The sequence below is a fragment of the Rhinolophus ferrumequinum genome, chromosome 10 (assembly GCF_004115265.2).
Source record: "Rhinolophus ferrumequinum isolate MPI-CBG mRhiFer1 chromosome 10, mRhiFer1_v1.p, whole genome shotgun sequence".
Taxonomy (NCBI): Eukaryota; Metazoa; Chordata; class Mammalia; order Chiroptera; family Rhinolophidae; genus Rhinolophus; species Rhinolophus ferrumequinum.
In genome coordinates this window covers 64,889,898-64,904,979 of record NC_046293.1, presented here as the reverse complement: position 1 = coordinate 64,904,979, position 15,082 = coordinate 64,889,898, and the positions used below count along the sequence as shown (strand labels likewise).

The 15,082-nt window shown below is 36.3% G+C and overlaps 1 protein-coding gene across 2 annotated transcripts in view; it reads right to left on the bottom strand.

The window, feature by feature from the left end:
* Positions 1 to 13,942, bottom strand: part of NUP107 (nucleoporin 107) — a 39,274-nt gene extending 25,332 nt beyond the window's left edge. The window contains exons 1-8 of one of the 2 annotated variants that reach the window (XM_033118552.1): positions 13,761 to 13,942; positions 11,942 to 12,033; positions 11,333 to 11,419; positions 10,562 to 10,677; positions 8,229 to 8,373; positions 6,616 to 6,719; positions 4,242 to 4,369; positions 3,515 to 3,563 (exon numbers count right to left, since the gene is read on the bottom strand). In XM_033118552.1, the coding sequence (XP_032974443.1) occupies positions 3,515 to 3,563; positions 4,242 to 4,369; positions 6,616 to 6,719; positions 8,229 to 8,373; positions 10,562 to 10,677; positions 11,333 to 11,419; positions 11,942 to 12,033; positions 13,761 to 13,768 (729 nt within the window). In that variant the 5' untranslated portion in view covers positions 13,769 to 13,942. Of the gene's footprint in view, positions 1 to 3,514; positions 3,564 to 4,241; positions 4,370 to 6,615; positions 6,720 to 8,228; positions 8,374 to 10,561; positions 10,703 to 11,332; positions 11,420 to 11,941; positions 12,034 to 13,760 lie in introns of those variants that run through there. The other variant, XM_033118553.1, reaches the window with a different exon arrangement.
* Between the last annotated feature and the right edge of the window lie 1,140 nt (positions 13,943 to 15,082).

Below are 15,082 nucleotides of genomic sequence, written 5' to 3'. Positions count from 1 at the left end.
TTCTAGTTAATATATAAAACCAGGAAAAAACTCTAAGTAGTAATAAGTATAGAAAAATTGTCAAAGTCATCACTATTTGTAGATGATAGGATTGCCTACCAAAAAACAAAGACAATCAATGGAGAACTATTAAAACTAATAAGTTCAATAAATAGCCAAACATAAGATAATCTTCCTAGATGTGCACATAACTTGGTTCAAAGGAAATAAGTATTTGTAGAATAAATAAATTAAAAGATTGAAGGGATAATAAAATATTTTAGGTGAAAAAGCAGATTAATAGACGTGTGGCTAAAATCATTTATTATAAAAATGTATACTTATTTTCTCCTATTTTTCACTATAGTTGCTTCAAACGTGAATTATTTTTGTAATCAGAAAATAAAAAGTAACTAAACCCCAAAATAGTATCTTGTCTTTATGGTTTTAAAGGCATATTTTTATCAAGCCATCAAAGGACAGGTAATTCCTATATTCTTCAACCAGAGCACAAAAAAATAATGGAAGATTTATGAACTGGTTCTGGAGAGCTAGCACAATTCTAGACACCAAAACTGGATGAGGGTAAGTCACACACAAAAAAGAAAATATGTTTGGGAAAGTTCTAGATAAAATATAAGCTACAAAAACTTAGTATATTTAGGAATACATCATGACTCAAGAGTTTATTCTATTTGAGGATAATTCAACATTAGGAAAACTGTTAATGCAAGCTATTACATTATTAAATTAAAGCAGATACACAGCTATAGAAGCTAAAAAAAATATTTGACTATATTCAATATCTGTTCCAACTCTTAGCTGATTATAAGGAAAAAAAAAAACCCTTAATCTACAGTAAAACAAAAGCATTCTTAGTAAAAGGCAAGGAAAAAAATTCATACTATTACTGATATAATTGTATGGGTGCTCCGAGTCAATGGAATAAGGTAAGTAAAGGAAATAAGACAGTATAAAGGATTAAAGGAAACTCACTATTTATAGATTATTGCCAATACAGAAAACCCAACAAAATAAGTGGAAAACTTACTGGAGCTAATAAAAGAGTTCCAAAAGATGGCCAAATGTAGCTTTACACATAAATCATTAACCAGAGAAGATCCATGTATGAATAGGATAAATATATTTGTTTGATAAATGGTGCTTGGATAAATAGATATCCACATGAAAAAAGTTAAATCTCTTTCTACCTAAATCTCTTTCTAGACAAACTTACTCCAGATGAATTCAAGGGCTTATTATATAGAAAATAAGATTTAGATTTAGAAGAAAACATTGGAGAATATTTTGTAAATAGGTAAGTAAGGCCTTCCTTAACAAGACAGAAGATAGTGAATGAATAACTAAGGAAAACATGACAGATGTGATCAGTTAGCTATGAAAATACCTGCTTTATAAAGACCCCTTAAACAAGTTGAAAAATAAGTGACAGAAATGAGAAGATAATATTTAACATATGAGTAAAGAATCAAAAAACAAGCAAAAAATATGAATATAGAATTCATATAAAATAAATGTTCAAGAATGAAAAATGCTCTACCTTATGAAAGGTCAATAATATGCCTATGAAAACAATGAGGTACCTTCCCTCCAACTGGTAAATTCAAATGATTGATATCAGAGTAACATTTTCACAAACTGTGAGCGTGTAAACTCATACATTCTATTAGGAAGGTAAATGACAATCGCTGTCAAACTTTGACCCAACAATTTCACTTCCAGAAATATATGAAATACTCGAATACGTAAATAAGTATGAAGAATGTTCACTGCATCATTGATTACTACACCAAAAATACTACAAACAACCTAAAAATGTCCAGTCGAATGTCTGAAAAAATTATGGTACATTTAGTCTCTGGTATACTATGAAAAAATAAGGTAAACAAACACATAAAAAAACTAAGAAATATTGATGAATGAAAAACCTCTCGGTATAATGTATAAATGAAATCATACTATATATTTTAAAAAAACCGTATGTGTGTATAGAGCCAAGGAGACTAGATGAAAGCTACTGTCATAATCCCTGCAAAAAACGATGATGGCTCCAGTTAGTGGTGGCAACAGAAACAGAGATGAGTGGTTAGAGCTGAGACTCAAGAGATAAGAGTCAACAAGATTTGATGGAGTAAATTTTGGAGATGAGACAGAGACAGGGTCTAGACCGGGGGAGTCCAAACTGTGGCCCGCGGGCCAACTATGGCCCGCAATCCATTTTTCATTGGCCCGCAGCAAATTCCAAAAATATATTTAGTTTACTTAAATAAACCAGGTGAGGCAATACGTACTTCACCTCGAGTGAGTGGCCCGGCTGTTTGTGTATTTTACCGCAAATGGCCCTTGGTGAAAAACGTTGAAAAAAGTTTGGACACTCCTGATCTAGACCTTTGCTACTGCAAGTGTAGTATATAGAACAATAGCATCAGCATCACCTGGGAGCTTGTTTAAAATGCAGAACTTAGGCCCCGCCCCAAACCTACTAAATTAGACTCTACATTTTAACAAGATCCCTAGGTAACTCGTGCACAGAATCATTTGAGAGGTGCAAGTTTAGAGAATGTTCAGTTTCCTTGGAAAGCTGGCTATCGTGCCATCCAGTGGAAGACAAAATCGGGTGTGGCTTTTGGCAGGTTGGAGTTACAGTGCTTGAAAATGATTCTGAATAAAATAAAATTAATAAAATAAAATAAAGTAAATAAATAAATAAAAGGTACTGGCTCTTGAAAAGGGGCAAAGTGGCTGGGTTCCTTGAGTCTGATGGGAGAAAGAAAAGAAAAATTTGGGGAGACCATTTACAGAATGAGACAGAGCCAGGGGACTCCTTCCTTTCAGGCTCTATCTTCCCTCTGCTTGGAGTCTCTTTGGAAAGAAAGACATTCCAGGGCTGCTGCGGAGTCTGCACGATTTAACAACCTGACTAACATCCTTGCTAGGAACCAAGCCACTGAATCCTGCATCACTTTACCCAGATTACATAAAAAGTAAGCCCCCAGTTTCTGCTGAGCAGTCTGAAGGACAACCCCCTTAAATTCCCTAAAAATTCAATGTTTGATTTAAAAGACAGTGAAGAACACCTTTCTTTGCCTTTGAGGGCCTTTTGTCTAAAGGAAGAGATCTCTAGAGCAGCATGGTGGCCAGTTACAAGGTTTAACCAAGCATTTCACAGTGACATTCTCATTTTATCTTAAAAAACAACAACAACAACAACAAAAATCCCACACAAAAAACCAAACTGTTTGAGTATATGTATATATAAAGATGCACACAAAAATGTCTGGCTGGATGCAATACCAAATTGTTAGACTGAACAGTAAGAGAGGTAAAGAGGACGTTTACCTTTTAATCTATAATATAAATCACTATTTGATTATTTTAACTTTTATTATATCTTCTATTTACTTGTAAAATTTAAAAAATGAAAAAACTCAAGATGGAGGGTCAAAAATCAACTACTATAAAAAACATTTTAATTTTTAAGCATTTATAAGATATAAATGCTTATAAAACTTACAGTAACTGCAAACATATTTTCATCTTCTAAAGCAGACTGTATCCTGTCTCTGGAGAAAAATAACACACAACAAAAAAGCCTTATTTCACATAAATATATAAAATCACCTTTTAAGCTATATATATGCACAAACCTACATTCTAAAAAATGAGTTTCATTAACTTAGCCATCATGCTTTAAAAACAAGATACAGTGGTAAATGCCTTCTGAGTCTGATATTGACTCCTAAACAAAACTGGTATTTATTAAAAATACACACTACAAAGTCTTTAACATCCACCTGCTAAGGCATACACTTAACTTTTTAATATAATGTTTCACATGACAAAAATAAAATATGATTTTCTTTCAAGAATGAGAAAGCAACAGAATGAGAGTCGAAACCACTGAGCATCTGAGAGAAGGACAATTTGGTCAACTTCTTTCAAACGTGCACATTACATAAACTCGATCTTTCAGTTTTTCTTAATCTATCCTAAGTATTGCAGTATTTTTAATGCTTTCCTTAAATCTTTATACATACCTAATTTGTGGTAGCTACCAGCTTTTTGACCGGATATTCCCCTCCTCCCTAACTCAATCCTCACAACTAAGGCATTAGAAACGATAGACATCAAAAATAGCAGAACCTATTTCCAAACACATCCTACTCTAACTTTTAAATTAATGTGCCTATTGGCTTGGTATCCTGTGTGTTATTTCATTTACAACTCCTACACAACTTTACCTATACAAAGACGCCAGCAGCCTCCACGTGACCATCTCCTGTTGAAGAAGCCAGAGCATACTGGCTGTTTTTGAAAACTTTTGGAGTCCAGGTGTTGCTCGGCTCACTATTTTACCCAGTATATTCACCTGAATTACAAACACAGATGTAAGGTTTTCTATAATTTTGAGTAACAACTTTGTATTTTTCAAGTAGATTGTGCTAAAACTAATTACATGTACATATTCGTATTACAAAATTTTTCCTGCCTATCTACTGTCTTTTTTAACTGAATGTAATATAACATTCCCATTGGAAATGGCCCTAATTTGAAGTAATGTGTGTTTATGTGAGTACATATCTATAAGTTTAACATACTCTAGATTTCAGACTCAACAACCTTGGGTACATTTTCCTTAATCAGAAGATAAGCTAAATCTAACCTGTACTTGACAAAATCATAACACGAACGAACGGAGTACCAATGAAAATTAAAAATAAGACATCTTCAAATTATGTTTGAAAAATTGATACCACACATTAAGAAAATTATTTTCCTAAGATACGCACTAAAACATTGTCATGTCTAACCAAAACTTCAAAGTCCCTCCTTGTTCTAAAACAGTGGTTCTTAACCTTTTTGGGACTGAGGCAAGTGTGAAAATCTAATGAAAGGTATGAATGTTCTCCCCGAAACACACACAAACTGTTTATCAGAAGGTTTAAGGAGCCAGGGTACTGTAAACCTTTCTCAAAGGTTATGAATAGTACCTCCTTATTTTATCAAAGGGAATTAAGAAACAGGATTATTCTCATTCAGAACTTGAAGAATCACAACAGGTTTTCCCTCCCTTTAGAAAGTATTCACAAAGCAATGTTACTTCTGTTTTAAGGCCAGTATTTAATAAAAGTATTATCTGTACTCGCATTCCTTTATTAAGTTCTCTATTGGAATCCTAACTCCAGTAATTCACTAAGTGATTATTATTGCTTCTGTTAATGAAGCCACTGCTTTTTATAACGGACAATTCAGAGACTGATGACTGAAACAATATTAAACGCTCAAAAAATGTCGGCTATTATTTCAATTATTCTTGAATGCAATAGATTCTTAAAGCCCTTTTCCTTTTAACAGAATTTTTAGAACAGTTTTAGATTCACAGCAAAATTGAATGGGAAGCACAGAGCGTTCCTGTTACTCTTTGCCCACACCCGCACAACCTCACCCCCTACCGCCAATATCCAGCACCAGCACAGTACACCTGTTATAATCAGTGAACCTACACTGACACGTCACTATTGCCCCGATTCCATAGTTTACGTAAGGGTTCACTCTTGATGTTGTACATTATGTAAGTGTGACAAATGTATAATATGTACCCATTACAATACCACACAGAATAATTTCACTCCTTAAAAATCTGCTGTGTTCCACTTTTCATCCTTCCCACTCTCCCGAATCCCTGGCAACCACTGATCTTTTCACTGTCTCCAAGTTTTGCCTTTTCCAGAATGTCACATAGTTGGATTCACACGATGTGTAGCCTTTTCAGATCAGCTTTTTCATTTAGTAATATGCATCTAGAGTTCATCCTTGTCTCTTCATGGTACTTATTTCTTTTTAGGGCTGAATAATATTCCACTGTTTGGATATACCACAGTTTACTTATCCATTCACTTACTGAAGGACACTTGGTTGCTTCCAAGTTTAGCCAATTATGAATAAAGCGGCTATACGCATCTATATGCAGATTTTTGTATAAACATAAGTTTTCAACTCATTTGAGTAAATACCAAAGAGTACGCATGAATGTTGGCTCACGTGCTAAGAGCAAGCTTAGTTTTGTAAGACACTGAGAAACTGTCCCAAAGTGGCTGTACCATTCTGCATTCCCATCAGCAATGAATGAGAATGAGAGTTCCTGCGGCTCCCATCCTCGCCAGCATTTGGTGGTGTTTGTGTTTTACATTTTTGTCATTCTAGTAGGTGTACAGTGGCATGTCACTGTTTAATTTGCAATTCCCTAATGTTGAACATCTTTCCACAAGCTTATTTGCCATTTGTGTAACTTCTCTGATGAGGCATCTATTGACGTTTTGTCCATTTTGTAGTTGGATTGTACATTTTCTTATTTTTGACTTTTAAGGGTTCTTTTTATATTTTGGATTTTCCTTTTTTACAGCAGCAGGATCCTTTTGTCCCCCAAATAAACCTTATATGGACCCTCAGTATGTAAAAAACAGAGGTATTCTGACTGACCTCCTAACCATGCCACCCCTGCCAATATACCCAAGACATCTCCCTTAAATACAGTATGGAAATTCACAGGTTGATACTGTTCAAAAAAACCAAAGAGTACTGAAGTTTGACCAACAATGGAGTGAATTAACTTACCTGACCACTACAAATGTTTTCATACTCTTCTACAAGGTCAAAAACTGTAGTTGAAGAGTGCTTCAAAAAAGACTGCAGGAAATCAGAAAACATACTCATGGATGCTAGAACACATCAAAAAGAAAAGGAACAAAAAACATTAAGTGATGTACTTCTAGGTAATTGTTTGAAAACTTAAAAACATAGCTGTGAGTCCTTTTTTACTGCCGTATTTTTTCAAAAAAATATTGTGGTAAAATACACATAACAAAATTTACCATTGTAACCATTTTTAAGTGTACAGTTCAGTGGTATTAAATACATTCACACTGTTGTGCTACCATCACCATCCATCCACAGAACTCTTTTCATCTTGCAAAACTAAAACTCAGGATAGTCAAAGCAATCCTGAGAAAGAACAAAATTGGGGTGGCCAGTTAGCTCAGTTGGTTAGAGCGTGGTGCTGATAGCACCAAGGTTGCCGGTGCAATCCCTGCATGGGCCACTGTGAGCTGCGCCCTCATTAAAAAAAGAAAAAGAAAAAAAAAAAGCTGGAGGTATCACATTTCCGGATTTCAAACTATACTAAAGCCTAGAGTGAGCAAAACAATATGGCACTCACATAAAAACAGACACATAGACCAATGGAACAGAATAGAAACTCCAGAAATAAACTCCCACATATATGGTCAACTAATACTTGACAAGGGAGCCAAAATACTCAAAGGGGAAAGGATAATCTTTTCAAAAAATGATGTTGGGAAAACTGGATATCCACATGCAGGAAAATGAAATTGGACCCCTATCTTACACCACTCATAAAAATGATTAAAAATGATTAAAAGGTCTCTTATACATGAGACCTGATAAAGCAAAATGTCTAGGAAAAAATATAGCGAAAAAGCTTCTTGATATTGGTTTTGGCAATACTTTTTTGGATATGATACGAAAAGCAACAAAAGCAAAAATCAACAAGTGGGACTACATCAAACTAAAAAGTTCTGCACAGCGATAGAAACGATCAACAAAATGAAAAGGCATCCTACGGAATGAGAGAAAATATTTACAAACCACATACCTTATAAGGGGTTAATCTTCAATATATAGCACTCATACATGTTAACTTACGATATTGATAAAATGATGAGAAACCTATGTAACAATGTGTAGGTAGAGACACACTGTAGTCAATTTTTTCCCCCAAAGGGGAATGGTAATAACCAAGCTAAAACTAGAAAGGTCAACATACTATGTGAAAAAAAAAAAAGCATCAGCATCCAGGCCAAAGCAAAACATGTCAACAATGTCAGATAAAAACTAAATCTAAAGAAAAAGAGGAGCTCTTTCAACAGCACAAATATGAAAAGAATAAAAATATTACAGACTTGTCTAATCACCTAATAGGCGGTTGTTTACACTGAAGGATAAAATGGCAAGATCCTTTTCCAACTGGGAACTAAGGTGAAGTTCTAACCTTCTAGAGCTACTACATCAAATGGCTTAGCCAGTCCCGTAACAAATTAGATTAACAACAACAAAAAAATTAATGATGACACTCAGGAATAGGAGGAGATAGTTTCTCTGACCTTAGTAAATGACAAGCTAGTTTGGTACAAAGCTCCAAGTCATCTTACCAGCTTCTCCAGGATCATCCTCACGTAACATCACAGCACTGAGAGTTACGTCCTCTGTTACACTATGGGGCTCAGTGTTTGTGAAGAGGCCTGAACGCTGTGCTGAGAATGCAGCAGTCCAATTACTGTCATCCAGATTAGTTACCTGATAAAAAAAGGAAGATACAGAAGAGGAATGGAGCTATTACCATTGAGTGAATAAACATATTAACACTGTTTTTTTAAACCTTATATATGTGTTTTCCATTTTCAAGAGGGGCTATTTTGTTAAGGAGAGTATGGCTTTTTTGATTGTTTTCTTTGTACTGCTCCATACTTTAACAAAAAGTCAATAAAGATCGTATTTTGTAATATTTAAGCTGACAGTGATAAGTTAAGTAAGGGGGTCCTACTGCTCTAAGTTCACATCAATTCTTCACTTTGGGGAAATTGCACTGGACAAATAACCCAGTTTCTTCAACAAATAAGTGGCAATTAAAAAAAACAAAAAACAAACAGATGACGGGGCAGCCGATGGCTCAGTTGGTTAGAGCGTGAGCTTAATAACAGGGTTATAACAGGGTTGCTGGTTCAATTCCCACATGGGCCAGTGAGCTGCACCCTCTACAACTAGATTGAAAGACTATTTGGAGCTGATGGGCCCGGGAGAAACACACTGTCCCCCAATATTCCCCAATAAAATTAAAAAAAAAAAAAAGATGACGGGGTGGCCGGTTAGCTCAGTTATTTCGAGCGTGGTGCTGGTAACACCAAAGTTGCCAGTTCGATCCCCGCATGGGCCACTGTGAGCTGCCCCCTCCTTAAAAAACCAAAACAAAACAAAAAAACAGATGATGAGGAAGAAACTTAGGGATTAAAAGACTTAAGAGACATATCAAGTAAATACAATGTGTTGATCTTACTTGGTTCCTGATTTGAATCAACAAACAAAAACATTTTTTTTGCTGGTGGAGAGTCTTGCCATCAATTTGTGAAAAAAAAAAACAAGGCATTATCTGCGAAGCACAATAAAATGAGACATGTCTGTATTGTGCTTACGTTACAGAAACTGTCCTTATGTCTCAGAGGTCCATAAGTATTTCTGGATAAAATGGTTATGAAGTCTGGGAGTTGTAAAGTAATATAGGGGAAATGCTGTGGGTTCAGATGAAACAAGGTCAGCCATGTATGTTGGTAACTGTTGAAACTGTGTAATGAGCACATGGGGGCTTATTCTGTTCTTCTATTTTTAATAAAAAGCTTTTTAAAATTCACCTTTAAAATTCAGGTATGAGTAACAACAAAAATGTACCTTTAAATCAGTCTCTCCAAGAAAAAAATGCTAAACATGGGTGCTAGTACCCTATATATTCATGAGGAAGTAACTGTGGGCTGGGGAGAACTTAGCTTCAGCTCTTAGATTGATTAATAGTTCACTCCCTTCTGGGTATTTATCATTATCATTAATATAAGAATAAAACTGAAAAATCTTACACAGCAATGGCATTTTGCATTCAGAAAAATACTTTGCTCCACAATCAAATCTTAGTAGATGGACATATGGCAAAATTAATGTCACAGGTAATTTTATTCCTTCAGGGAAACCTAAATATCCAAGACCACCACTTACAACTAATATTAAAATTAGCAAAACAAATCAAAAATATACCTTGGACTACAAAGTAATTTCCAAATGTTTTATAATAATTAATACATACTATTTCATCCTTTAAGAGAGTAACAACTTTACTATTAATCTTGCAATTCTGAAGCAGTAAACAATAAAAATCATCTCTTGCTTAAACCCAGGGGCAGTCAATTCACTCATATTTTTAAGTACAAGATAAACCTTGCCAAAACAAACCAGTTTCATAAGTAGAGTAAAATTGTTCAATGACTAGATCATTATTAGATATTAACACTCTAAAAATCCACAATATAATAATATATTAAAGATTGAGTTAACCTTCTAAGATAAAGAGAGGCTTAACATGCAAAACCACTCTTCAGAAAACATCTAATTTAGACAATTTCAAGTGCATGTAAAACTTCTATGCCTTTTTAATAAGCACAAAGCCAAATACCGAAAAATCATTTTTATATTGTTTTTGGAACTAAATGTGCCATAATACTCTACTATTCCAATAAAACTCTTCTTTTTTCTTCTTTTCAGTGAGATCCAATTCTTTTTTTTTCTATAGAGTATTTAAACACCTAAGTCAAATCATTCTACATCACAGTTTATGTGACATTTCTTCTGCTATTTTAAATACCGTACCACAGTGATTCTTAAAGAGTGTCATAGGACACTTTCACAAAAAGGGAGAAAATTTCAGCCCCATTTTTCTACATACCATAGACAGATTTCCCAAGAACAGTGAAGACTGTGTAAACCGGGGAGACCTCACTCCTGTTCCAAGAATGCTGGAAATATCTGGCTGCCTGAGTAAGCTTCGGTTTGGTGGAGTAACTACAAATAAAAGGTTAGTAAAAAACTCATCCAGAGTGCATGAGCATTGATCATGAAAACAGAACAAACAAACAATATGAAGAACAAATAATTTTCAGTTGTCAATTATTTAGATTCTAATCAAATAAACATGTTAAATATTAACATTTCCATGATATGAAAATTTAACTTATTTTGGTACTACTGAGCCCATCAGGAAAAATTTTACTACAAATAGATATGCTTTCATTATAACATAACTGAGCAGTAAAAAAGGACACTAATGAGTCAATAGATTCTTCGTATTTTAATTTTATAAAATAGCACACTGAAGAGGCAGTATAGAATAGAGGGCACGAGTTTTGAAGTAAGCAGATCATTATTTAAATTTTGGTTCTATTACTTACATACTTAGTTATGTTATCAGCATTAATTAACTTCTTAGTTTCACTTTCAGTTTTGGCAAAATAGAGATAATACCTATGTCCCAGTTATTGTGTATGTAAATTAGTGCCTTACACATGGTAAGAGTTCAACAAATAGTAAATGCAATCATTATTATTTATTCTTAATTACTAATGTTTCAACCAAATATATTTATTATGTGTATAAGTGTTAGCTGCTATTATTACTATTATTATTATTATTATTACTACATGCTTTAAAAAAATCTTACAAGGCGGTCGAAATGAGCTGGGAGTTCGAGGGAGAACCTGGTTTCTTGGTGTAGTATTAGCAAAAATTTCATCTTGGGATGCCCGAACTATTGGAAGTTAAGAAAAGTTTTCCATGTAGAAAAGACATCCAAAAAAAAAAAAAAAAAAGACACCATTAAAGTTAGAATTACCCACATTTACACTATACAAAATATGTGATACATTTTTAAAGGACAAGGTATTTTATGGCTACCATTTTTTCCTATGCAAAGAGTAAATAATTACATCACTTACTTTCTCAGATATGTCTTAAGATTACTACACATTACACTAAGAGTTCCTAGTCAGATTTCAAATTTAAAAAGGCTATCTAACCTCCACAAAAGCTAACTACAATATAATAGCAGTAAAATCGAGCACCCTTATTTTCAGGAAAATATAAATCTAATCTCACTGAATTTCAGCATTGTATTTACCAAATAACATTATCTGGGGAGTCAAAAAAATAATTTCTGCAGCATTTTATTATTATAGCTAGTGTTTAATGTCTCTCATAAAAAGAAAATTCTATAATCCTGATCCCAAACACTCTGCAATTTTTATAATGATGCTTAAAATGCAAAGGATACTTAAAACTCTTTTTTGAGCACTCTGTTTCCGTGCAGTCCGTGTCACCTCTGCCTCCCGGATCACAGGGGATAACATCTCTCCAAAGCCACTCCTAAAAGCATAATCAAGCCCACGTGAATGAAACGAGAATGTAGCACTTGCAAAGAACTCCATCATCAGGACTGGAGCAAAGGACCCAAGTCAGTCAAGGTACAGATCATTCCAGTAGCCATGTCTTTGCTTTTTTTGTTGACAGTGCCCTCTGGCTCCAAATCCTACTTATCCCTCAAAGTCCTGCTTAAATTTTACCTGCACAGACTTCTTTAAGACTTTCTAGCACTCACTGTTATTTTCTCCTTTGCAATTATTTCAACACTTGGAATCTATATTACTGTTTTAGATAATTGCTTCATGAAGGTAAATTTTTCCTCAGTTGGATTGAGGAGTTCCCTAAAATTACTGGATTATATCTCTTAAAAAGGATTTTCTGTGGTTTCCAAAATACTTCAAACCATGGAAACTATGAAGAAATTTATTGCTTTATTTAACTGGTGAGATGGGAGGCTAAGTAAAAAAAGAATTCTAGTAAACTGGAGAAAATAATATTTCAAGTTATTTCTCTCTAGGATACACTAAGGATGTCTCCTGTCTCAGCACTTTGTAGTCACAATGCTTCAGATCTCCTGTCATTCTCAGCCCAAGGGCTATAAAATAAATTGTGTGAATTAAGAGACCTGTATTTTAAAAGAAAAATCTAATATGCTTCTCCACTTAAAACCTTCAGATAGGTAGCTACCTCTGGCCTACAGAATCAAGTCCAAATTTCCTACCATGGTTTGTACAATCTGACCTCAGCTTACCGGTTCACGCTTATATTCAGCTACAAACATCACCATACCATACAAACATACATTTGACCATTCAGCTACACAAAGCATGCACTTGGCATATCCTTACATCTCTGTACACGTTGCTTCTTTTAGAGGCGGACATTTGCCCCCTTGGTCCACCTGGTGAACACTTACTCACTGAAAAGCTTCCCTACAGGCTGGCAACTTGGTTCTATTTATTATTAATAGTTTCCCAACTTTGACCAAGCTTCTTAACCTCTTTTAACCCCAGTGTTATCTATGAAAAGAGTACCTATCCTCACAGGATTGTTACGAAGATTAGCTAACGATACAAAGTGCTTAAGGTACTCAATGTTAGCTATTATTATTCAAAGACCAACTAGAAAATTACCTCCTTTGAGAGGTTTTCCTGATACCTCCCGTAACAGGGAGACTTAATTGTTTCATTTCCTTTCCCACAGGGCAGTAGAAAACTGCCTGATCGTCTCCTCCACTACACAGCGACTACCCCGAGGCCAAGAACCTTGAATAAGGCATCTGTGTCGCAGGCGGCCAGCGCAGTACCAGGGTCCTAGGAAGAACTCAACTCAGTAACTATCTGATCGCTGGAACTTGTAATCAGCAAGTCTGGGATGAGATTCCCAGTTGCCTCACTGACTGGCTTTGGGATCTCGAGCAGGTCACTCTAGCATCTCGAATGCCGGGCCACCTCCTACCCCGCCCACCCCAGAAGCGAAAAATGTTCCGCGAAATGGCAGAACAATGACAGAGCTCCGTAGGAACGCAAGGGATTATCATTATCCGTATCCCTCTCCCAACCTGGCGGCCTTTCTTCCATCAGCTGCAGAATCTCCCAGCCCGGGAAAGTCCTCGAGTCAGCACCCGGGCCTTCCCTGGCTTCCTCTGGAAGTCGAGTTCCACTTGTTTCGTTCCGCCAACAAGCAGGAGGGACAAGTTTCCAAGCTCAGCAGTCACCACCTGAACTGACCTGTTCATGGCTACAGCCTTCTCCACCGGGAACCTTGTAAATTGGGATCCAGTTTAGCCACCGCGTTTCAGCCTTCCCGCTCTCCGGAAGCAAACCCTTCGACCCGGAAACAGTCCTCGTTCAGTTGCCGTGGAGAAAAGAAGTGTCGTCGGGGAAGAAACAACTTTCCCAAGGAGCGCCGGCGCAACTTCCTCCAAGCGCATGTCCGGTCTGCGCAGGCGCGACGGCGTGCCAGCTTGTGGCGTAGGGCGGGGCGGGGCCGGGGGCGGGACCGGGCAGGGGGCGGGGCCGGGCCGGGTTTAGCCTTGATGCGCGGCCGCCACTTTGCCTGACTGGCATTTGTGGGCGTGGTCCAGGCGCCGGGTTATCCTGGGACTATTTACTGGGAAATTTGACGTATACTGATAGTTTAGAAAAAAATGTGAAGTCATGTCCTGTGACAAAGAGCCTGGATTTGGGTTTCAGACGTTTAGACTCTGCCCTACACCTCGGGGGTTCGTCCCTCTCTCTCACAGTACTCACTGAATTGTACTGTAAACCCCCTACAGGTTTTGAAATTGTTTTCCATATGCCTATTCTTTACTCGGTATGTTTCCCTAGTAAGGAAAACAGGATCACCTGTCTTAAAAAGCAGGAAAGGTGATGGTATTATCCTCTATTTCAAAGTGCCATATAGACAAAAAGTAGTACATCCTGGCCCTGAAGGAATTAGTCGATGTTTTGCCGTAGGCATTTACAGTCTGCTCTAATCCTGGGAAACGTCATACTTTATTCCTGCTGAGACAACATGACGTTTTTTAAAAACACGTGGCTTTGGTCTCCATTAGGTTCGAACTCCCTGCCACCGCAGATTCCTCATCTGTGGAATGGAAATAACGCCTTTATCACCGAGTTCTTTTGAGGAGTAAAATCAAGATGTCAAATGTACACTGCACATAGTAGTCACCGAAGTGTTAATTTTCTCCTCGTTCAATAATCTTACTTGACGAGACCCGCAGTGGTGCTCTCTCATTCTTCCCATCTCCTAATTTTCTTGTATAAAAGTGGACTTGTTCTTTTATGGAAAATGAAATGTGATCCTAATGATTTTTGTCAGTGCCAGGGCAAGTTTATTCTAAGTGAGCCAGTGGTTCAGGTTCTTGCCATATGTTTCCTGGCAATTGAATTCCAATGTGTTGTGTTTTTTTTTTTTTTTCATGTAATGGACTTGAAGTGATTGACCATAAGGCACACAATAAAGCGGAAGAGCAGTTTTGGGCAAAGGATTAACAGAATGTTCAGTTCATATGCCATAAGGGAACACTTGTTGAAAAGTGCACTGG